At 33.7% G+C, this 22,768-nt stretch overlaps 4 protein-coding genes across 4 annotated transcripts; 2 read left to right on the top strand and 2 right to left on the bottom strand.

Moving 5' to 3' along the window:
• Positions 1-1,875: 1,875 nt before the first annotated feature.
• On the bottom strand, positions 1,876-2,772 carry LOC130646073 (opsin Rh6-like). The gene has a single exon (XM_057452209.1). It carries the CDS (start codon positions 2,770-2,772, stop codon positions 1,876-1,878), a length of 897 nt encoding a protein of 298 aa, XP_057308192.1.
• A 5,857-nt stretch (positions 2,773-8,629) lies between these two features.
• On the bottom strand, positions 8,630-9,529 carry LOC130646072 (alpha-1A adrenergic receptor-like). The gene has a single exon (XM_057452208.1). The coding sequence runs from the start codon at positions 9,527-9,529 to the stop codon at positions 8,630-8,632; it is 900 nt and encodes a 299-aa protein (XP_057308191.1).
• A 4,575-nt stretch (positions 9,530-14,104) lies between these two features.
• On the top strand, positions 14,105-15,016 carry LOC130646071 (alpha-1A adrenergic receptor-like). Its single transcript, XM_057452207.1, has one exon. The coding sequence runs from the start codon at positions 14,105-14,107 to the stop codon at positions 15,014-15,016; it is 912 nt and encodes a 303-aa protein (XP_057308190.1).
• A 4,768-nt stretch (positions 15,017-19,784) lies between these two features.
• On the top strand, positions 19,785-21,489 carry LOC130645553 (uncharacterized). Its single transcript, XM_057451579.1, has 2 exons — positions 19,785-19,894; positions 21,022-21,489. Exons 1-2 carry the CDS (start codon positions 19,891-19,893, stop codon positions 21,456-21,458), a joined length of 441 nt encoding a protein of 146 aa, XP_057307562.1. The 5' UTR covers positions 19,785-19,890; the 3' UTR covers positions 21,459-21,489.
• The last annotated feature ends 1,279 nt before the right edge of the window (positions 21,490-22,768 follow it).

Genomic DNA, 22,768 nt, shown 5'->3' with positions numbered 1-22,768 from the left:
ATACAAAAGTTTCGAATTAGAGAAATTCGAATTGTAGAAAGTTTTTTATAAGAGTTCTTAAGGAACAGTGACTGAGCACCTGTTTAAAATATTGAAATATGCGAATTAAAGAGATTCGAATTAGAGGGAGTGAACTGTAATTTCAAAGACTGCGTGTCATATAGTCACAGAATATTTGGACTATAATCAATTTTATTGATCTTGTTTCTATGGGGGATACAGTTAACCAAGGCGTTGTTTTTTTTAGAGTTATATATTGAATTGTTAATATAGTATAAATTTTAAGATTTTTAACAGGATTTTTTTTGTTTTAGTAAAAAAACGCTCATTTTGCGCCTTACACTGGTCGACTGGTAGCTTTGTGGTAGAGCGTTCGCTTCCAGTGCTTGGATTCGAATTCCAGCCGAGTCATGCCAGGGACTATAAAAGTGCGAATCTGTCCTTTCTGTTTAGCGTTTAGCATGAGGATTGATATCTTAGGCGGTTGTCTAGTTGAGTTATTGCTGTGCTTATACGATTTTCGTAGCTCAATTGGGAGCGTTAAATACACCCACCAGGATCACATTCGCAGGACCCTCGTTGATAGCAGTACCAATAGGAACTGAAGCGGCTATCCTGGGTAAATAATTTAAAAAATAAAAAATAAATAAAATAAAACTTGAAAATATATTATTTCAGAAAAACTGCCTTTTCTTAAAATCATTGTAATGCAACCGTAATCTTTTTTTTCTTCCCATGAAGCCTTTTCTTATGACTGTCTCCCCTATTTTAAAAGTTATGATTGCCGCTTTCTTCTATAATGACAGATTTACTAAAATGCAATTCAGTCTGTAGAGACGTGGAGTGATGATAGCCATTATGGTATTTCCTCGTATAGACACAATATACTTGCCCCAAATAACCCTCTGTACACTCCTAATTTGAAACAAGTTTTCTTTTTACAGGCATGCAGTTAAACATTCGTGAAGAAATCAAAGTCCGTTCGTAAACCATTTTCTTTTGACACTACAGATCCGAATTTATCAGTCAGGAATATTTTTTTCAAACTAACAACAAACTTTTTTCACCAATAACTTTTGGGGATTTAGCGTGGCTATAATGGCTTTTTATACTTTGAATATAACGTACCCTCCAATCTTTACGGACCCTTAGTTAAAATTACCATTTCTTTTTGGGTACCTAGGCAAAATGAGTTATGCACTCGTTGTCCAGAAACTTGCCAACATAATCAACTGGTCAAAGTCCAGTTATAACCATTGTTTATCCCAAGTAAAAAATGTTTAAAACGGCCATTCTATTTTTGCTGTGAAGTTTGAAATGTTCGAAAATGTGTATTTAATACAGAAAAAGCGCAAAATACTGTTTCATTACTCTCAGATTTTTACGTTTATATGGCTTTTGTTTCCGCGCAAAAGATAACGAAAATCACCGAACTAATAGGCCCCCACGGTCTAAAATCACCAAACTAATAGGCCTCCGCGAGCTATACCCATAAAACGTTCTGGTGCAGGATATTAAGTCTCGCTTGGAATTAAGTAAGCAAACATAAAAAGATTTTTGAAGGGATCTATCGAATAAATTTACTTTTTTCTCATAATTTTTATTACTTGAATTCCCTTTCATAGACATGTACACTTGCACTCAAAAGCAATCAGGACTCAGGATTTGACCTCGTAGATTTATTTCGGTGTTTTTATTTACCTTAAGTTTATTTAAGGTAGCTTTCTTTTGAATAAATTTACTTTTTACACAATTTATATTACTTGAATTCCCTTTTATAGACATGTACACTTTCATTGAAGAACAATCAGGACTCAAGATTTGAACGTGGGTTTAATGCATCCTAACTGTCTTTAAAATGAAAAATAAGCTTGTTTACTTGTGAAGTAACTCACGTAAGGTCGTTTTGAATTCTGGATGTTTTAAAAAATAAATGAACGGATTGATGCATGCGTTTACACAAAGTACGGTCATCGCCACTAAGTAAAAACGTTGATGAACTATAGTATCCATGAAGTTGTAGTTTTTATCAGTTAAATTTAACAGAATCCACGCGTTGCTAAACGACATGCAGAAAGAATTAACAATAATCAGTAACAATACAAATCTAGATAGCTTAACGTGAACCATTTCCCTTCTTTGTTGTTCTTTGTGTCTGTTGTTCACCATATTTGCATACAACGTAGCCTCGCGATGGTGTTTTATCATCATTATATTATGTTTCTTTATAGCTTTCTTTATAAAATAAAACGCTAAAATCATTAATAAAAAGGATCCGATAGTTGAAAAAAGTGCCACACCCAAATACGCAACATCTCCAAATGCACCTAAAAATGGCACAAGTGCTGGAAATATAAAACAAAACGCTGTTAATGTGACAAACTTTCTTCGTGTCATGTGTCTTTCGTAGTCGTTTAATCGGGTCAGTAAAATACAGCGATCATACGCAATAACAGTTATCAGTAATGTAGCTGAGCCAGGTAAAAGTATACACAAGTAGCGTCTTAAGATATCAACATAACAGTTCATGATCATTGAATGATTAAACAGCTGCAATACAAAGATGGGCTTCAAAATAAGTGCAGCTAAAAGGTTTGAAATAACCAATGACATCAGCAATTTATTTGTTGGTGTTTTCACGATAGGCACGTTAATGATCTTTAAAGCCACGATGTTGGATACTATTCCAATCAATGCGAAGACGATGAATAATCCACCAAATATAATTGTATACGGTGGATTGAGCAAAGTCATGCGCGGCTCACAATCCATTGTTGTGTATTTTGTCGTTCTATAATTATAAATGTTAGCGAAATTTTGAAAAATAAAAATAAAAATAATAAAAACAAACAAATAAACAAGATATTTTCTAAAAAAAACATTCCCTTTCAGAGAAGAACAGCAAATGCATTTAGTGCAAAAAATGAATAGACAAACGACAGACATCCTTAAAGATCGAAGGAGTTATAATCTCTTAACATAAACAGTATCAATATTAAATCTGTCAACAAAGAAATATTTTTCTCAAAAAAGTTTATACCACAACAGAAATATTTTTCTATTTCTTATCACTAACTGTCAGTGACATCTAGACCTCATGATTTCATACCTCTGTGACATTGTCAATAACAATAGCTATAATGACGAGTAATTAACAGTGCTGGAACAAGTTAATGTGTTGTAATGTCCTGTCATACCAGCGTAGTTAAGCATTCTGAGCAAATGTAGCTATGAATTATATAAGTGCTTGTCCAAATTCTTTTTTCTTTGCCAGTTGAAGGGGTAGAAGGATATCCCGAATTGTCGACTACTAAATTTTTGTGTTCACGATATGATGAGCATTTAGTAATTCAAATCCCTAAAATAGCAAAAATTAAAAATAATACTCAAAATAAAAATACAGGAAGACTAACCGCAAGCTTGTGGCATCCATAACTCTAAATAATAGCCATGCCTGCTTGTCTGTGTGTTAAAGTCAATTTATGATAAGAAACACACGAAAAAGCGACTCAAGAAATACGTTTGACTTCCGAAAAGTTACTGTGAATTTTTCACGACCCTCACAACCAGTATTATTCATAACGATCATAAATTTATCATATTAAATTCCTTAAGTATAGTTAACCAAGACAACCAGCGTATATTGGATAAGTAGATTGTGCCATTGTTGCTTGTTAAAAAAATACGCGACCTCCCGAATTTTGTGGGATGTAGATAAACAATAGCTGATATTGACGGTAATTGTTTAACAAACAGTTTGACTACGGAGTAAGCAGTTAGTAATTGTGCTCTAATTATAGGAAGAGATTCTAATTAAGACAAATACAAGGAAATCAAGACATTCCGTAAACGTGGGAGACTTAACTATTCTTCACCCACTGTCCGCTTGAGTAAAAAATGTCTCTTAGTAATTATGACTCAACTCTCTTTTTCTTTATTAGACTTAAAAACAAAAGTATGGTAACAATCATGAACGTTAAAAAAGTCGAAAAATAAAGTCGTAATCACAAACAAGTGTACCTATGTTATCAACATTATGTTTTTGCTGCGAGGTTGTACTGTAGGGAAAAAACTTATGCGGGCAGAAAATTTCACAAGTTCCAACAAATCGCAACATTATGCAACAAAAACTTTCGCGAATTGTAATTTTGGGATAAATTTCACGTAAAAACTTTTGCGAAAATCTAAAATCCTTTCACTTGGAAGGAAAAATCGTTCGCAAAGGTAACAATTCTACTTTTTTCTAGCTCGTAATCAAAAGTCTGCATTCATTATTGTTTGTTTTGTCATTATTGATGACACCAAAGGTAATGTTGTTTTTCTAATCTTAGAAGCTCCCCCTCCAGTGCCTCCGATCACAGTCTCCATTTTGAAATCAGCGCTACACACGAAACCGAGGTTTTCATAATATTTCTACGTCAGTGGTCATATAGCATCAAAACACAAGACCTACAAGTCTCGTCAAAAAAAATGTTTTTATCAAAAAAACAAATTTGAGGTTTACCCCCTTCACCAAGAAGTGACATTTCAAATGAATAATTTTATCACTTTTTTCTTCTTTTCGAAAAATTGAAAAAAGAAGAGCTTTCTACACACTGAGCAAAAATAATGTTGCGAGAAAGGAGAAAATATATATAAGGAAAGTTACTGCGTATCGTGTAACTTTAATTTTTTATTGACGAAAGATACCTGAAATGTTCCACTTTTTTATTCAAAAGAGATAAGTACAATATTTACTTAAGTTTTAAACATGAACAACATGTTCGAAAATATTTGCATGAAAACTGGGCCCTAAGTTTTAAGCACTGACACAAATGCGCATTAAAATCCTGCGACTGTGGGAGAAGCATGATCTCCTGTGCTTCGTATCGCTGCAGCAATAAAAGTCAACGTGAAAAGGATAGAAGTTTCGTCCACTTTTCAAAAAATGCAAAGTTATGGAAAGCATGATTCCAAGCAATGGGAAGAAATAATCCTATAGTCTATGGTTTGACTATTTTCGGAAGATTGTTTCGACTCGAGCTGAGCCATAAAAATTCAAGGGAGTGTTATCAGGGTAGCTGGGCGAAAAAAAGATTAGTAGCAGGGGCTGTGTCGTCAATATTTTCACAGAAGAAGGTCGCCGGAAGAGAATTGGCTTATGACGATTATTTAGTTACCAGGCTCTATGAACGTTACGGATTGTTAAGTGAGGTAAGTGAATTCTCGTTTCGATTTCATCCAGGTTGTTTCTAAAGCTTCTTAATCTGAAGTGGTGTAGCGTTGTAGACATTGAGCCGTATACATCCTACAAAATTCTTTCGTCATACTCAATTGGTATCCAAACTGAAAGATTACAAAGCGTATCGACGAGAAGCTATGTACGGAAGTCCATTAGTACGAAAGTCCATTAGTACGGAAGTCCATTAGTACGGAAGTCTATTAGGGACATGTTATACCTCATATTTAGTTTACACAACGATATTAAGATAATTTCTAGTTCCAAATTTAAAAGTGCGTGATTTTTGATGTTCGGGTTGATATCAAGCCTGACATAACCGCGCAAACAGAGACATACTCAGTGGTGTGCTCCAATGCATCGACACAAGTGTAATCAGAAGAAACATCCATGGTAAAAAAACAAAACACATCACATCAAATCTTTGTTTTTATCAGTTACTCATCAATTTAAGCTGTCTTCAGTTTCCATTGTCTCTTTTTTAACAACGGAATGCACCTACCATCGAATCTAGACATGTGTTCTAGGTTGAAACATTTAGTCGGAAAGAGCAATAACTATTTTGTGTATAGACAATAATCTATTATTTATACCCTCAATTGGTGGAGCATATGGGAGAAAATCATCGACAATTTAGCATGCTGGTAAGCGGCGAAAATTGACAATTTGAAGACGAGGATTAGTTTGTAAAGTCGCTCAGAAGGTGAGGTCTGATTCAAAAACTGGAGCTTGCTGTTGGCGTCCAATTTGGCAGTCCAGGCCACAATGCGACCTGCAGCACTGTCTCAGCCATGAATACATTTACGAACAAAGTGCTTCATTTCAAAATTGCCCATGTAAAGGAAGTCAATTCGTCACAGGCAATGAAAAAAAGGTGCATCAATACTTCATCAGTACGACTTCAATATCGATATCCGAGTGATTTCCACCGATAGACACGCGTCTATAAAAAATGATGCGAAAAGATGCCAGATTCAAAATAATAATCCAACAATTTGGCCCTTGGCATATCGGGAAATGAACATTGAAGAAGATGACAAAGAAGATGACAATCTCGTCCCCAGGGGTTCTAGCTTTTTTGACATCGAGCCTGACGGTCAAGAAACCCTGGTTCAGGCTGGCGATTTCTGTTAGGCGGTTGGGGTATATTTGACATGGATAATTTATTCACGCTTAATAATATATACAAGGATTTGCTTATAAAGATGGCTGATTTTTTTACAAAAACATTGAGACATGAGAGGATTTCTGGACTATGAGAAATGTTGAAAAAGATTGACCAAAAAAAATGGTGAGCTAAAGAATAAATACTTTTATGAAAAATGTCATTTTGACAGATTTCCATTGGAAATAAAAGTTCTCTTTAAAGCGTAAAAAACATGACTTTTGGCAATTTAGATAAGTGAGAAAAGACATGTATATACCAAACTAGCTTCTTTGCTAACATAAACATAGGCATGTGTAAAAAGTCATAAACAAGTAATACTAAAAAAAATATTTTTTATTTATTTATTTTTCTACTTAAACAAACAAGTACTCTACCAATTTTCAACAATTGATGTGACAACTTAACAGCAAGTTTAAAATTTCCTTGGTCTATTATTATGTACAGCGTCCCAAGGGTGTGCACAAGTGTGATATGTCTGACATCACACTTGTGCACACACTTGGGACGAGGTTGATTGTGCAAAATTTCTCCCCAAAAGTCACATGTATGCTAGCTAGAAAAAGTCAGGTTTCGAAACAAAATTTGGGTCTAAAAACACCACAAAAAGAATTTAGCTGATTATCCAAAAGACATACTTCATATTTTGTTCAAGATCCTTATAACGTACGAACTAAAATCTGCTTTATTTAATCACACGTTACCATTCTTTTGATAAATCATGCTTTTTAAAAGATTTTATCACTATAAAATATAGTTTAAGAGTTTTAACATTTGATGGTCAAAAATTAAAATAGTAGAACATACACACGTATGCAGGAAGTAGTCAAAATCGCAGACAGAATGGTTTTCCACGATACTTTTTCAAATTCCTTTATGAATTCGCTAGCCCCAAAAGTTGCTGGTTTGTGATGATATATTATTTCATATACAACCAAATTATCTATACGTTTCTCCTAGTTTAAGTGTTTTTATGCCCGAAATCTTTAAAATGTGAGCAAATTATTTACCTCACAATCCTGGTCATAATAAGGGACAGGGCTACTAATTTTTAAGTTTGTGCCACAGGTAATGTAGGCCCTATTTACATTAGATTCACGTATTTATAATTCCTTTAAGAATTTACTGAGACGACTCAGAGTTTTTGTGGTAGCAAATTCGTAGCCAATCTTGACCAAGATTATTGATGCTTTTCCTGTTAAGTTTAATATCCGAACTTTTTAATTGCCCTTAGCATCCAAAATTTGTTTAATAATGTGTTTTTTAGTGTTTTTTAATGAATAATGTAGTTACCAACCTTACTGATGAAACCATTTTATGCTCAATTGATTACTGGCTTTATGATAATTTACGAAATTCTCCGCAGCTCATAATGAAGGGAATCGATAAAGCCGGTGTATAAGAAGCAATGGATTTCGGGCCCAAAACAAAAGACATATTTTTCAGATTTAGAATAAGCACCTTGTATTCTATTAGATATTTTCGAGTTGTTATGATGGAAGCATTAAGTTAGTCCGAAATTTATCTGAAATCGTTGAGAGTGTCCGAACTTTTTCGAAGTTAATGTACATCTTACTTATGATTTTTAATATGTGACTGCCCTTTAAAAGTTGAAAAAAGTAAAACATCTAGCTAAGAAACGGAACTTTAAAATAGTAAATTTTGCTGCTTGTTTAGGAACACTATATATGGTTGACACAAGCGGATTAATTACAACAAACATTATTTCTGTTATTTCTTTCATAGCTCAATCCATACGAATCGTCGTTTCAAGTTAACACTACAAATAAAAGTTCATTAAATACTTTTTTTAAATTACATTTTATGATATAATTTTGATTTTAAGATAACACTTTTATCTATGGCATTCATTCTTACGGTCAAAGAATTTTGAAATTGTGCTTATAAGCTTTTTAATTAAGCAAAGGTCGTTGTAGCAGGTTGTTTGTTTGTTGTATGAATCTGAAAAATTCACAATATTTACAAGTGAGAATTCCAAATATTACATCCATTTACTTTGGAAAGATTGAGCATAAATTTGGGCGACACAAATTAAGAAAGGTGTATCAGCCGCAAAAAGGCGATTCAAACCTGCTGTTTAAAATAGATCAAAATATCACATCACTCTCTGTCGAAAACGCTTGTTAAAATCTAAGAAGAAGTTATTTAATGTTTGAACAATAGTCTCTAAGCGTAATTCAGTTTTTACATCATTATATAATTTTCTACGTAAATTCTTTTCACTCCTAATGACATTTAACCATATGATACAATCCCTTTCTGAATCTTGGATTTTTCAGAAAGTATATAACAGGATCGACACAGGAGCTGAATTGTATCATAAAAAGCGACACTACGTGGAGAGTTTGGGAAGTTTTGAGATCGACAACTTGATATGAAATACTCAGCATCTCCAGGGTACCCCAACAAAACATTGGCAAAATGCAAATTAGATGGCAAATGATTAATAGAAGTACTGTCTTCTCAATGTTTTGATATCCATCATTACTAACTTGAAAATTTTTACTGATAGTGGTTCTACTGTTGTGGTGTATTGTGAAATCCCTTTGATATTTTTTCATGCATATCTTGTGTTGTTTCACTGCTTTTCCAACACAGTAGTAACTGATAAACAAAGAACAACTTCCGAATAAAAATATTATTGTTCCCAAACTCATATAAACCATACGACCTGCAAATCTCAATAAAGGAATCAGTGCGGGACAAATCCAACAAATTGCCACAAGGAATCGGAATTTTATTTTGGTCATGTAAAGGTCGTAGTTATTCAACTTAGTCAGAGAAATATATCTGTCGTATGCTATAACAGCCAACATCAAACCAGACGAGCCAGAAAACAACATAACAAAATATCTTCTAATCAATTCTATGTGGCAATTCACCCGAGCTTCTTCATGGAACAACTGCCAAGCCAACAATGGAGCGCATGTTAGACCACAAAGTCCATCTGATAATGAAAGCGACACGAAGAACTTGTAGGACTTTCTAGTAAAATTTCCTCTATATAGCATTATCAAAACCAAAGTATTAGGCGCTACAATTAACACTGACACCACAACAAACATTACACCAAATGCTAATGATAATGGCGGTCGTAGTAACGACAAGCGTATCTCACAATCCATACTAGTTGTTGTCACGACGAACCCCAGTACACGCTACCTGACTTAATGAGGATTTCCAACACCAGATCTTCTCAATCTAAATTTTAGATTTATTCACCACTATTAAATTTCAGTTGTTATATTTTTAGAAGCAGGAAAATCTGTTACCACAATGACAGTCCTAAATGACAATGCGTGGACAATTAATTTCGATTCCAGAAATTACGTCGGCAAATTCACGGAAATGTTTTGTTCCCAATCTGGCAGGCTATAGGGCAAATGCGCTTTAATATTTTACATAATTAGCGTTAACTCTTCCACTGCGCTGTGAAAAGACTCGCATTAAAAAGAGTGGTAACTCATTTGTTTTATCCGTGTTTTAGAGAGCACTCTATAATCATTTCGCTTTGGTATCAATTAAAAGCTGACGATAGTTAAGTATGTATAAAGGAAATTTAAACTCAACAACAACTTTTAAGCTCTCTTTCTGTTATTGTCAGATTTCCGTTGGCAACTTTGCCAGCCTCGCACACGGAACAGCATGAAGAGAATATAGTTTTACACAGTTGGTTATTTATACTATAGAGGGTTGAAATCAACACCAACAGAGATATGACACATTTATGAAAATAAACCTGCATTTGATACAAGTTATATTGACACAAGCAGTACAAAGCGATGACAATCTCACAAGCTTTTTTACTTTAATCTGTTCTACTTTTTAATAGCACAGGAACACATAATGGTTTCCTTCGTGTAAATCGTGGCAATTCTTTTGGCACATGTAACAAGGCACGACAGACTTTCTAAAACCACATACTAATCTAGTTTCGGAATCAACTGTGACATTGAATGCATGTGCCTTTTTTTATTTTATAATTTGGTGATATCAAGTAAACAAAGAATTCAACTCATTTGCTAAAAATAAAAAATTAAGCTTTTTCGCCGAAGGTATAAAATAACAATCATTTAACTGTTTATTGCATCATCTGCATTCCTTTTACGACAAAAGGTTACAAACCATACCGCAGTCTCTCTTCTGACTTCAAAAATACAAAAAAAAATCGTTAACTGGTTAATCATTATTCCACCTGCACATTATTCTGTAATATTAAAGACGGGAAAAAGAAAAGAAGGGGGACATTTGCATCTAAAAGTACTAAAATGTTTTTGTTGAAACAGTACACTCAAGTTTAGTGAAACCCTGGACAAGTGAAACTTTTGCTACTAAGGCCAAGTTTTTTAGTCCTATCCACCAAAAAAAATTCGCTTAAGTGGGACATCAATTCAATGTCTTCACAGGTAGGAGGCAAAAAAGTTTAAATTCAAATATATTGCATTAAGAAACAAATATATACGAAAACAAAAATTTAGAGACTTTTTACTGTATATAATATATACAAAGACAGACATTTTTAGAATGAATTTAGTTGTAGTTATGAGGGAGAACAATGTGTAGAAATGTTGTAACAAAAGTTACTTTACCTAGCTAAAGAAAAAAAAAATCACATTTTTTTTTCTATGATGTGACGTGTATTATATCATAACCTCTGGTGTTAAAAAAAATAAACATCGTTGTCTTCAAGAACAGAAAGAAAATTTACAAATAACCCTTTGTCTACACCACACCACAGGATGAAAGAAAAGTTGGAAGTATCCTACCCCACAGTTTTGGTTTATAATTTTTTTATTGCCTCACAGCATTTATTTAAAACAAAATACGCAGGCCAATTACGTAGTAGCGGAAAACATTCTTCTTCGATTACAAGGGTAAAATCCTGGTTTTTTCACCACTAAGCAATTCATATATATTATATCTCAATTTGCGCTCTTCTCATACCTTTTTACGCCTAATCAAGCACTATTACGCCATGAGCGCGCAAATTACTCCCATGCGGTTTGTTTCCCATATTTGCCTTGTGTTTGCATTTTTTGAGGTTCTGTACATTATTTCTTATGCCATACATGAAAATCTGTTCATTTTGGCATCCCATTATAGGTACAAAAAGCATGAATAAAAGCAAGTTAAAGGTCTTACAATCTGATTACTCATCTTCAATTGAAGTAAGTTTACACAATTTGAGAATTTAGATTGTTATGGAAAGTGCGCTCATTTTCTATTTTTGCTGATGCTATCAATTAACCACATATCCAAACAATTGTCTGCATACATATAAATTCGGATTTTTGTATTGGCGAATTTTTCTTTAATTGGCTAGAGAAGAAATCATCTAGAAAAGAAGTCTCATCGAATTTTTGAACAGCAGTAATGACACAAAAAAACGCACTTGTAGTCCTTGAGCTAAAGTTCAATATTAGGCTCATCTTGGTGACCGGATATACTATATATAAAAATGTAGGAAATTTATTAGTAACAAAAGTATTTGTTGCCATATATTTACTCAGTGTGTTCTCTCAATGACAGCCACAACATTCTTTCTAGAAATGTCTGTTTTTCTCAGAAATCGTCCCCTTTCATATAATACAGCCTTACAATGAGCTAAACCACTTACAATTATATCCGCAGTTAAATCAACTACATTTTTCAACTGTTTCTGTTAACTGTATCTGGTATACACTGTTAGTTAGTTTTTCAGCTAGCTAGCTAGCGAGCTGCTTCTTCTATTATTTCGAGCTAACTAGCTACCCCCTGTAAAATACTTTCAGGACAGACCATAAAGGCGGTTCTAGAGTGTTTAAAGCTCCCATTTGAGCTAAAGAAACCTCTGAAATATTTTCTCATTAGGTATGGCCTCCTAGCTAGGAGCTATAGACCTAGTAGAATGAGTATCAGAACCCTCAACCTTCTGCTTTAAATAAAGCAAAGCAAGCATAATGTAGTAAGCTAGCTATCTAAACAATATGAATGCCAACCAGAAAAAGTATAAATCACAAAAGGTATATTAATAGACTAATTTCTTTGTTTAGGTTTTTAGCAGGCGTTAACATCTGCGTAAGAGGCTAGAAAATACAGACACTACGTAAACAAGGTGTTTATCACTCTATTCCTTTTCTGGAAGGTATATAGAACTTTAAATAAAGATATCTAATGTATACTGCTAATCGGTTGTGTGGCAGGCAAGAAAGTTAGAGCAATGCTATAAGTACCTTAAGTCGATAAAATTTCGCGAGGACTAATTTTCGCGAATCGGTTGTTTCCAAATATATCGCGTGAACAAATTTTCGCAAATCGACCATTCTTTAATTTTTCGCGAGGGTTTATTTTCGCGGATTACAAATTTTTAGGAAATAATTTTTTTTGAGTGTGGGGTTAACGTTAGAAATAATGAATGGCTTTTGTAAAGAAACTATGTATTCGCTGTAATTGTAAAGTTACAAAGATCTATATGTCAGCACAGATCTGCTTCACTATCAACAAAAAGACGAATCAATTATATTTCGATGAACTTATTTATCTATCCACTCTTCATCCTCATCGTCACTATCTATTACAAGTTCACTTGGTATATATTTAGCCGCCTGAAGGATCTTAAAAGAATCAATGGTCCTCTTCCAACATCAACAACATTATCAACAAATGTTGTTCTCAAAATTTTCGCGAGGATTTATATTTTTGCGAATGAGCTCTTTTCAAAATTTTCACAAGGATTAATTTTCGCTAATTAGGCTTTTTCAAACTTTTCGCGTGTACTTCTTTTTGCGAATTTGGCCGAAATTCGCGAAAATTAATGCTCGCGAAAATTAATCCAGTTAAGGTATGTACCAAATGAAAAGAGTTATAAAGCTTTGAATCTAATTTAGATAACTATCAGTTAGTTGTTACACAATCAAAGCACTTTCTATTTTTTAAACTTGTCGCTTCGGCTATAGCTATCACCTTACCTTTGACATGTAACTGAAATCTCCAGTCTGGAATTCTACATAAACGTCACTCAGACCCTGATTTAAATAGCATGATTTAAACTGATTTTTAAATATATGAAGAAAAACAAATCATTTATCGTGATCTAACTGCGTGTCTTCTCAATTATATCTCCTTATGAAATACTATGATCTGTCCTTTCGCCTTGGGGGAGGACAATAAATACAAATAGCTGTGGTAACGCTGAAATTAGTGACGTAGCACCGCATAATCGCAACACAAAGTGGCATGCGTCAGGACTTTTCTATTTTAAGGGAGAAGGTTGCGGATAAAATTTAATTAATATGATTATACTTCTCATGGTCTTTCATAGCTTTGAGGAAAGGAAAAATGATTTTAAAAGACGTGGGGAAAAGTAATTAACCTTCCAACCCTTGTCCTCTTTTTTTTCTTTTGCTAAATTACTGTAAAGCTTAAATCAATAACAGTTGGAAGTAATGAAATAATATATTTGTTTGAGTCATTTTGATTGCTCAATTAAAAACGACCTATCGACCTTGTGAATACTGGCTTTTCTTGCCAACTGATTAGACTAAATAATTATTTGAATTCTATACACAAAATTGTTTCTTATTAAAGACAATCAAGAAATATATTACTGTAATGCTTTATACAAAGCGGTATTGAGAACACAACGAATGAAAATTTTTCTGATATTTTTTATTTTGATTGTAGTTCATATTTTGATAACAGCAGCAAAGAAATGATTTGAAATGGGTGGGAAAGCATTTGATTGTGTGCCACGTTTATCGTTGCTAAATTCGCCAATGGCGGCCATATTTGGTGGTTCATTTACCATATTTTCATTGATTGGCTTCGTCATGAATTCCCTGGTCTTGAAAATACTACTCACGCCTAGCAATAAAACCAGGACTAATAGGATTTTATTATCCCGTGTTGTGACGGATCTGATTACAGCTGTGGTTTTGGGACCACTTTTTAGCTGGCAGTTGCTCGACAAATCTGCATCGCAAGATTGTCGCATCGACCTCATCAGACGGTACTGTGTTTTTGTTATTGAAAGTACATCCTACCTAACACTGGCTGTTATTGTTCATGATAGGTGTATTTTACTGACCAGATTGAATTATTACGAATCATACATGAGTAGAAGAAAGTATATTATCTTAATTGTTCTGGTCTGGCTTTTTCCCGTTATAGCACCATTTCTTGTTTACGTAAACTACGTGTTATATTTTTGTGCGGCTGGTCTAGTCTTTATTGTCTCAGTGAGTTCACTTTTCGTGAGCTACTGCCGAATAAAGAAAGCTATGAAAGAACACAACAAAACCATGCAAAAACACAAAAAGGAATGGGTGTTGTACGAGAACACATTGAACAACAGATACAAAGAACAGCATAGAAGAGAACTACTGCATTTCAGAATGGCAAAAATGGTGTATTTGTTGATCATTTGCTATTTCGGTTGTGTCATTACATCAAACGTATGGTTTGTACTACATGCTATTAGCAAGTTTAAGTCCATTGTAACACCACGATCATCTCAACTATTATATGTTTGTGCATTTACAATATTTCAAATCAACTCTTGCTTAAATCCATTTATATATTTTCATAAAAATCCACAATTCAAAAGAACTCTTCGTAATATGTTTAAAACATGAAAGGAGTTATTCAAAAAAATGGGGATAGTTATTTGAAGAACATTTTTAGCGCTGTGGAAATACAGAGTAAGCCACTACTTTTTTAATAATGATTGGTATAAGGAGCATTGAGAATATCTGGATGGAAATAGTTCAACGAATTATTCTACGATTGATCTAATAAATATTATAAAGATATTCCGTAATGTATTGATTTAACACAGACGCCTATTGAGTTTCAAATTAGGTGTTTTTACAAGCGGGACGCTTATTTAATTGACGTGATGAAATGCAATTTAGAAAAGAAATTTAAAGAGTTGATATCCATGTCAAAAGTTTTCTAAAAGCAAAATTAATTATTTGATTTTTCTTTTTCTTTTTTTTTGGTGAATATTTCTTAGAATTTCGTTCACTAAATATGGAAAGAAAAATTTAATAAAAAAAAATTTCTGGTTGTTGGTCATTTTCCCCTTTTTCTTTAAGTATCCAATTCAATTTATCTTTATTTATTCAGTATTTTTATTGTGTTGACAATGGCGTTTTTTGCTCTTACCAATGTCACAGCAACACAAGTAAAGAAAATTGATGAAATTGAATTTCTTCTGATACAAACTGGTAAAAAAGGGAAAGTTATGTGCTTACAGCAGTCATCTGCACCAGATCTACCTTTACACATTGCATAAAAATATTCCAGTGTTTGGTTCACGTGTATGTATACACCATAGTTCTTTTCAGAAAAGCAGTCCACAATGTGTTACCTCCTTTTGAATAATTTCCATTAGGTTTAACACGATAACCCTTACACAGTTTCACCTGCATAATTAATATCCAACATTTTTTGAGTTTTATGCACTCACATCATAATTGTTTATAGCTATCGTTTCTTCCATTTCAGTAGTGCATAAGCGCATCAGGCAGCAAGACCAAATCTTTGCTCCATAGTCTTGTTTTGTTATTTATAGCCTCTTTCTTATGAAAGGCAAGTTTTTTTGCTGACTGGTAGCCTAGTGATAAAGCGTTTGCTTCCAGTGGAAAAAGTTTTGAGTTCACACCCCGACCAAGTCATGCGAGAGACTATAAAAGTGTGAATCTATCCCTTCAGCATTAGAATAGGCTATTGTCTAGTTAAGCGATTGCTTTGCTTGTGTAACTCAAATGGGAGCTTTAAATGCACTAGAAAGCCTTCACAGGACTCTCGTTGATAGTTTTACAGTAGCATTTTACTGTTGTTTTGATATTGATAATTACAACTATAATTTCAAAGATGGCGAATTATCGTTACTTGCAGCTTCTTTTCGTGAAGGAAAATCTAGCACAGCGCAGTTGGAATCCGTTAAAACGTTGGAAATGAAAATGTTTTAAAAAAGTTTTGGAAATTTGCTTGCTATTTACCGGATAACAAAATTTAAAAATATTACAAACCAGAAGAAAATATTTTGGTTCTATGTTTTTAAAAGCTTTTTTTCACCTCGCAAAGAACTGTTCCTTATTTTTAAAGACTTTCGAGCCTAAAGTTTGTATTTTTAAATAAACTATACAAATATTAGAATAAATTAAAATATATTATCAATTGGAATGAAACAACTTATAAATTAAAGACTTGAAGTGACTGATACAAAAAGAGAGTAAAACGAACACAAAAATTGGGTTACACATAAAAAAGGGTTCCGAAAGGTCAAGTATCACAGAGCTTGACTAAATCGAATCATAGTCACCAAAAAAAAAGACTATGATCGGATAGATAAACAGAATGTAACAACTTTAGAAACAGGATGCTACCTCACTAACCAGAGCGTTGGAAGAAATAGAATCCTTAAAATTGTCTTTGTGGAACTGCCCGCCCGTCGAGGACATGACTAAAGTCGTAAAGATCCATGCTCGCCTGCATCACCCTCTATATTTATTACATCGTTTACATTAACTTCTTAAGTTTTTAGAAGCTTTTGGTTAACATACAATAGGTATGTGCGGTTGGGTTAAAATTCCATACATGAAAAAATGTTAATTGGCTTCTTATCCAAAAACCTCTGGCGGTTATATCAAATTGTGCCCCATCAGAAATATTTTCGCTTTAAAAACTTCACTGGTCAAAGGCTGTAGCTATGGTTCCACTTTGAAATCTTTATAAACTTCAAGTATAAGTTTAGCAGTTATGTTTCTTACTTACTTTGTTGTGTTTCAAAGTTATAAAGCCGCCTTTCTTGCATGATGGAGCGCGTTTACAACAGTGAATCTCGATCCACGTTCACACAGATCTGGGAAACAGTTTAAATGCCAATCATATCTTAGTGTAATTAAATCTACGAAATTTTGCTTGTTGATTACGTAACCTTCATCTTTCAATGGCAATGAGGTCAACCATATTGATGCTTCCTGCGCCTGAAGTAACTCAAATAACTTTAGCTGATTAGGCGTCAGTGTTTCCTCCAAGCTGCTACAATTTCTTTTTTTGCAACTTTAATTGCATTTTAATATTTTTCTATCAGGATCATGGTGATATCCATATTCTTGTTTAAAAAAGGTGTTTTCAGTAAGATGTTTAGTAGTAGAATTTGAATACTAACATATCAGAAGATAGCGAAAGTCCCACAAGCCACCGTCTTTCGCAGAAAGTGATAAATGTCGTTTGTCGTTATTATTTACGCCTCCTCCGCCAGTAATTGCAAGTATAAATGTTGTCCGATTAAGGTCATCAATTGGTTTTAACAGAATAGCAATGTCAGATACAAAACAACTATAAGCTGCTTGTGGCTTAATTTTTATGATATTACTCAACAGTTGAATCTTCTCGAGCCACTTGTTAACTTCGTTACTGATGTACTGTCCTTTGTACCTTTTTTTTGTCCAATCACAGTACTCGAATGATGTTATTCCTTCCGTGTAATCCTTATCTTCGTATTTTTTGAAGACTTCAGTTGTTTTTTCAGTTAACATGGGCTTCACTATCAAATGAAATTTAGTTGCTTTTCGTTAATAACCAAATTTGTGTCCACCATTGTCTTAAGCTGTTTATTGAACCTGCAGCTGAAAAATCATCTGCGCAAGCTGTCCATTTTTTGTCCAGTTTTTTTTTCGGAAGTTGATTTGTAACATCTAAAACCATAAGGGATAACAGCAATTGCATAAACTGCCATGGAGATTGGTTCACCCTGGGTGGTACCTTCAAATGATTTTAACTTGCACTTTCCAATGACGAAAAGGCTGGAACTTTAAATAATATTTTTTTACATAAGTTGCAATAGATGGACAAACGATGGCTATCTTATACAAAAATGCTTTTCTATTTACGGAGCATTAGAATCCGAAGTCTCTATCAATAAAACAGCTTCTGTATTTTCCTCTTTAAAAATTCGTTCCATAGCACGCACCGCTGCTTTGCAACTACCTGCACATACTTGCAAAGATCCAACAGATTCAAGAATACACTTTTCAGCACTGATACTATGGCTTTCCCTGCTATTCCTTTTAAAACTGCATCTACGCCTATTGCTCGTAGTCCTGGATTGTTATCCAAAGGAATAAAACGACACGACAAAAAACCTTCAAGAATGTCTGATTCATCTTGTGTCGTACATAACTTTCTAACAACAGCTGAAAAAGCATCACAAAGATCAGTTGTGCTACTTCTAAAATAAACATAAAGTGAATAATCATATCAGAAGGACCTGAACTACCTTTTGTTTGGATAGCTGCTTTCCGTATAATGTCACTGGTGATAATTTCCAACTTGATTAAATGAACCTCTTTAGGTTGGTCATGCAAAAGGATATCTTTTACGCGTTCAGTAGGTAGCGAATGTTTTTAATGGAGTAACTTGTTTGATAATATTTTGATTGCTCCGTTGACGTTGCCTTTAGCAACAACTCAGCAAGCCGTTTAAATAGTTCTCCTATATTCTTTGGTTGACTTATACAGGGCAAACAATTTTGAATATTTTAAAATTTTTCTAATAGTTTTAATAAACCACCAGAAATGTCATCGTTTCAGTCGTCTTTCAAACGCGGCCATATGGTCTTTAGTTTTAATGTTTTGTTGGCCTTCTGTAGCAGTAAACTTGACATTGCAATAATAGCTTTGATGCAATTCTCGTCAATGGTGAATCTTTAACTCAAGAATGCAACAATCTGCCTGTCTCATCGATGTATTGTTTACCATACTTTCCACTCGGTGACATGAATAATTTTTTACAACAGGATAAGTCTTTTTTATTAAAAAAGATCCATTATATGTTCTGCCATTCTATTCTCCCCATTTGAAGAGTAATTAAATTAACTCATTTGTATTGGTTTCTTCGACATGATCATAAACGTTTCTAACAGTTTTTGACTTTATACAACTATGTAAATGTTGACTTTAACCTTGAATAGTTTTGAAACTTCTATTATTTTCGCTGAATTCATGTTCGTCTTTTTCATCATTTCCGTTCGTATTTTCACCAATGACCTTCGGCTTCGTCTTTTGTTCATCAAAACTTCCAGCGAATATTCTTAAACTACCATCCATAAAGTGTTTTTTATTTTACAATTGTCTTGTAATTTCTTCGGGTAAGTCGAGTTCAATTTTTTTTATCTTTCAGTGACCTTTAAATAAAACGTGTCCGCCATCTTGGAAGATACGTTTGCATATTTTCTTGCTTAGATTTCAAGCACAAAAATAAGGCAATGGCAAACATATCGTCAGCTGATAGTTTGGCTACCTAAAACATTGATTTTTTTTAATTATTTTTTTGTAGATAAACATATTCCATCTGATCAATCAAAAACACTGAAAATTCAGTTTTACCATTTACACAGACATATGAATATTTATCAGAAAAAAGTTTGTTTTGAGCGTATAAACCAAACATATTCATTTTAATTTTGCATTCTGCTTACAACGCGAAAATCAGCAGCATCATGTGTGAGTATGACTTGTTCTACATAACAGTTCACTTCTACAGTGGAATCTCATAACAGTTCACTTCTACAGTGGAATCTCTCTAAAGCGGACACCATTGGTGCAAAAAAGTGGCCGTCTTATAGAGGTGTCCGCTTTATAGAGATTGTACCCAAAAATCACTTTTAGAGCAAAGTTTTGCCGAAAACATGACTTTTTTTGTTTATATACGTTTTGTTTGTTCTATTCCTTTCAAATCAAGGAAATGCGGCGTATAATTTGATGAATGTGAAATTGTATTATTCACACGCTCTACTGGTATACAAACAAAAACAAGCATCAACTTACAGTTGGACTTGTCCCTAAAAATCTCAGTAAAATTTTCCGATGACTTACAAAATTTCCCAATTCCAAAATAACATGTCGAGTCACAGGGAAGCGTTTAAACAGAAACGCTGGTTATGGGTTCCAGTTATACGAGTTTGTTGTTGTCGATAAAGGTGTTGATTAGGAAAAAAAATAAAAAGAGACAAGAAATATGACAAGTGTTTTTTTTTATGTTTCCGCTTCATACAGAGCTTTTTCAAGGGAAAATGTCATTTGGTGCGAAAAAAGTGTCCGTTTTATAAAGTGTCCGCCTTATAACTGTCCGTCTTTTGAGAATTTTCTTGTGAAAATTTGACCTGAATTCAGTCCGTTCCAAGGAATAGTGTCCGTCATATAGAGGTGTCCGCTTTAGACTGTATCTGCTTTTAGAAGATTCCACTGTAATTCAGATAAGAAAACCGTGGTTGTCTAAGTCAAGGGCGTGTGCGAAATAAATGCTCTGACTTTCTAATAAATAGCTGATGTGGAAACATTTCCCCAGCGAGCATTCTGATCGTAATGCATACGTGAAAAAATCCATAGATTAGAAATAGTTGCTCCCAAGTATACATAAAAAGTTGCCTCTTTGAAAATGTTCTTTGGTTTTCAGGTTAAATAAGCAAGCTAAATTTCCGTTTATATAAAAAGGCTGGTAGTTTTTTTATTTTGATGAGGACAAATTTTTAGCAGCAGATATAGTACTGTAAAAACTAAGCATTATCCCTAAGTATAAATACTTTGTCGCAAACAAAATAAATTGTTTAAAAAGCAACTATAATTTTTAGATTTAACGCTCTTCTTTCCCTTTGTTTTTATTGGGTTATCGCTTCAAACCTCAACGACAACGATACCAATCCAAGGGAGTTGTTATTACAGCACCAAATGGTACCAAGACGGCGAAATCATTTATGAAACAAAATGCGGAGGAATGAAATGCTCGGGTGGTCACGTTTTGGTATGGGATAACTTCGATTGTATGCGTGGGAAGAAAAAGATGGGCTCAAACGGATACGTCATGAGAGAATCATTCACACAGCCACCAATCTCCACTCATCCGACGCACCCAACCTTTCCTTCTTCTGGTTGCTTCCATAAGGGTAGATACTATGATGAAGGAGAAACAATAATGAAAAAATATGATCAAGAAAGCAACTGGTGTTATGGATTACATTGCAAGGACGGAAATGTGTTACCATGGGATACGCCTAACTGTAGATTGTAATAACTAATTGATAGAAAAAATTACATCACAATATCGTAATTTTTGTCTGTGGGTGGAATAAAGTTGCAATTAAAACCCAACTTCTGGATCTTTGTATCCATGAAAATACTGTGAGATAAGGTATTGAGGCTGTTTTTCATTATAAGAAAATTTTTCGCGAAACTAAACGGACAGAAATACGACGTATCGTATCGTAACGTAACGTATTATTTTAACTCCAATGATTGGTTCAAAAGATAACTATTCCCAATTAGTCTTTTGATTGTTCAATTTTTGTTGGTTAAATTAAATCCAACTTACCGACAAATATCGACCAAAAGGTCGAGCTTATCCAATTAAATCAACTAATTTCAGTACGTACAATGTCTTAGGTGGAAATCCGGCTTAACATTCTTCGTTATTACATTGGTCTATTTAAACCGGATATGCACTAACGCATCACTAACGCAGAAAATTATTTACAAAATGTCTTTACAATAAATACATCTTGGCAAGCAGTTATAAGAAATGTCTACTCGAAGAAAAGTTTCGCAAATTAATGTTTCATTGAAGACAATGCTGATATCGTGATGACATTTTAGAGGATCTGTCGCATTTGAACGCAGATGATGAAAGCCTATTTTACTCTTGTCCTTCAAGATAGGTTACCAAAGTTTAAAAAATGAGTCTCACAATTAGGCTATAAAAAAAACTTTTCACTTTAAAAACACTCGAGACCCCTAAAACAGTGTAAGTTATGGACTAGTTTTATGTGACGACAACTTTTATTTTCTTTTACATCATTTTTATCATTGTTGTTCCTGTTTGACAGGCGATGTCATCAAAGAACAGCTGTAAGTCATCGGACTACTAAAGAAAAAGAAAAATATAAATTCCAATCAGGTTCTAATACCAATGTATTGTATTGTATTCGAATTTTCTTCGCTAAATTTAATGCAGCTGTAGGCACCGCCCTCCAAAGGTTGCACTTAAAATTATCAACAATAAAAATGCCTTGGTATACGTCTGTTATTGTAGCACATACTTGTTTTCTATTGCATAAGTGATTTTGTTTTTCAATCGGGTAAAGGTATGATAATATTCAAACTGGGAAAAGAAATAAAGCATTTTTTAAAACTTCAACAATACGTATTTTTCCTACCTTTTAGGAAATTAAAAAGTTCTGAAGATAATAGATCTTCTTGTTTTGCAAGGAAATTTCACCCACGCCTGACGTAATTATTCGGTATGTCGACTTTGTTCTCAGCAAAGGTGATCACCTTTCATTTAATAAGATCATCACAAGGTAAAAAGTTAACTTGTTAAAACGT

This window comes from Hydractinia symbiolongicarpus, chromosome 5 (genome assembly GCF_029227915.1).
Source record: "Hydractinia symbiolongicarpus strain clone_291-10 chromosome 5, HSymV2.1, whole genome shotgun sequence".
Taxonomy (NCBI): Eukaryota; Metazoa; Cnidaria; class Hydrozoa; order Anthoathecata; family Hydractiniidae; genus Hydractinia; species Hydractinia symbiolongicarpus.
Note: the sequence above shows the minus strand (reverse complement) of the source record. Positions and strands in the feature narration are given on the sequence as shown.

Coding starts and splice junctions, on each gene's coding strand:
- LOC130646071 (XM_057452207.1), top strand. CDS start 14,105: ATGGGTGGGAAAGCATTTGATTGTGTGCCACGTTTATCGTTGCTAAAT.
- LOC130646073 (XM_057452209.1), bottom strand. CDS start 2,772: ATGGATTGTGAGCCGCGCATGACTTTGCTCAATCCACCGTATACAATT.
- LOC130646072 (XM_057452208.1), bottom strand. CDS start 9,529: ATGGATTGTGAGATACGCTTGTCGTTACTACGACCGCCATTATCATTA.